This window comes from Alnus glutinosa, chromosome 13, assembly GCF_958979055.1.
Source record: "Alnus glutinosa chromosome 13, dhAlnGlut1.1, whole genome shotgun sequence".
Taxonomy (NCBI): Eukaryota; Viridiplantae; Streptophyta; class Magnoliopsida; order Fagales; family Betulaceae; genus Alnus; species Alnus glutinosa.
In genome coordinates this window covers 6,611,454-6,613,207 of record NC_084898.1, presented here as the reverse complement: position 1 = coordinate 6,613,207, position 1,754 = coordinate 6,611,454, and the positions used below count along the sequence as shown (strand labels likewise).

At 36.9% G+C, this 1,754-nt stretch overlaps 1 protein-coding gene across 1 annotated transcript; it reads right to left on the bottom strand.

Annotated features, from left to right (window-relative positions):
- Positions 1-411: 411 nt before the first annotated feature.
- LOC133855042 (late embryogenesis abundant protein At1g64065-like) lies at positions 412-1,185 on the bottom strand. The gene has a single exon (XM_062291336.1). It carries the CDS (start codon positions 1,157-1,159, stop codon positions 524-526), a length of 636 nt encoding a protein of 211 aa, XP_062147320.1. The 5' UTR covers positions 1,160-1,185; the 3' UTR covers positions 412-523.
- Between the last annotated feature and the right edge of the window lie 569 nt (positions 1,186-1,754).

The following is a 1,754-nucleotide window of genomic DNA, read 5'->3' as shown; positions in this document are numbered from 1 at the left end:
CTTAACTTTAACCTATTAATTTTGTATATATTGGGTTCCTGCCTAGTTCACAAGTTATGTTAAAAATTGTCTCTCACTATGTTGCGTATCGAGTTCGAGTCGTCTCGAATCATATGTATAATACTGTATAGGTCAATGTTTCTAACCAAACTGATTTAATTAAACGGATCAAACCCCTCAACCATAACCCATTAATTTTGTATTGAGTTTGTGTCTAGTTTACGAATTATGTAAAAAATTATCTGTCACTATGTCACGTGTTAAGTCCGAGTCATGTCGAATCATAAGTATAAGACTATATAGGTCAACGTATTTAACCAGACCAATTTAATTAAATATATCAAACTTTTCAACTCTAATTCTTTAATTTCGTGTCGGTTTGTGACCGTTGTGTCAAAACTTGACAGCCCAATCACTATTAAAATAATAAATAAATAAAAATTACAAACCCTTAAAGAGAAATAAATCTGAATTTCAAAATAACATTACAAAAGCAAAATAACCCACAAAACAATTACATTAATTAGTAGCATTGAAGATCCCGGAAGGCACGGCGTTTCAAATCAAGAATCATTGTGCAGTTCATTTCCGTCGTCTTCCTCTTCCTTATAATATTCCTCAAATTCACTCTGCCACTCAACTTTGCATAGCTGCTCAGTGTCAGCATCCCTGCTTCAATGTCACCGCTGAGGTTCTTGGTATCCATCACCCTATTAGATCGGACTTCTACTGTAATATTCATCTCGTGGGTCTCTCTGGCTTTCACCCGCCCATGGATTATGCTTCCGTTGCCGACATTCATGCCTCCGTACAGCACACTCAACGTGCTGTTATCAAATTTAAACCGACCAAAGTTTGTGTTCTTAATCGTCACCTCGGCGACCAAAGTTGCGTTAAACGAAGGTGACTGTCCAGCTGTGCCGCGCCCTTCGTACTTGAGATTTTTCACCGTCACCGACCGGAGTTTGACGTCGGGGATTTTGAAACGCAGCACGATCATGGCGAAGGCTAGTACGACGATGCTCAGGATGACAATAACTGAAAAAACGTAAACGAAACATTTGCCGCTTCGTTCCTTTTTTAGTGCTTTGAACGTGGCGATCTCTTCGTCGCTTCGCGGATACATCTTGCTCGGTGCAAATGGAAGTTCTTCCGCCATTTTTGTAAGACTGGAGAGGTTGAAGTGCGCTGAAAATGGCGTTGGAGGCATATGATATTATATATAGGATGACGTTTTAACAACCGCGTTGAATTATACAACGTCAGTGGGTCAGTCCCCGGCTGCTAAAGCAGCCGTCATCGAAGGTTCTTTTTGACGTCGGGATCATGCAGGTGATTTTCACCCTTATATATATATAATTATCCAATTTATCCCGGCCAAAATATAGTGGAGAAGCAGGTGATTTTCATCCTTTAATTCTCATCTTGTTCTTTTAAAATTGATCTATCTTTTAAAAATATCTTTAATAATGCCTTAAAAGGCTCCGTAAATGGTTTTGGCTCTCTCGCATATGATTCAAATTAAAATGTTTGCTACAGTATGAAAGTTCAGTGTAGCACAAATTAGCTACAAATTAGTTGTAGCTAATTTTTACAAACTAGTATAATAAAATGACATATTCTTTAGTATTTGAGAATTACTTTTTTGTTAATTGTATGTGCTTCTCACTTACATTAAGAATATATGTCACTTTATTAGACTAATTTGTAAAAATTAGCTACAATCCATACTCAGTGAATATAATATATATTAA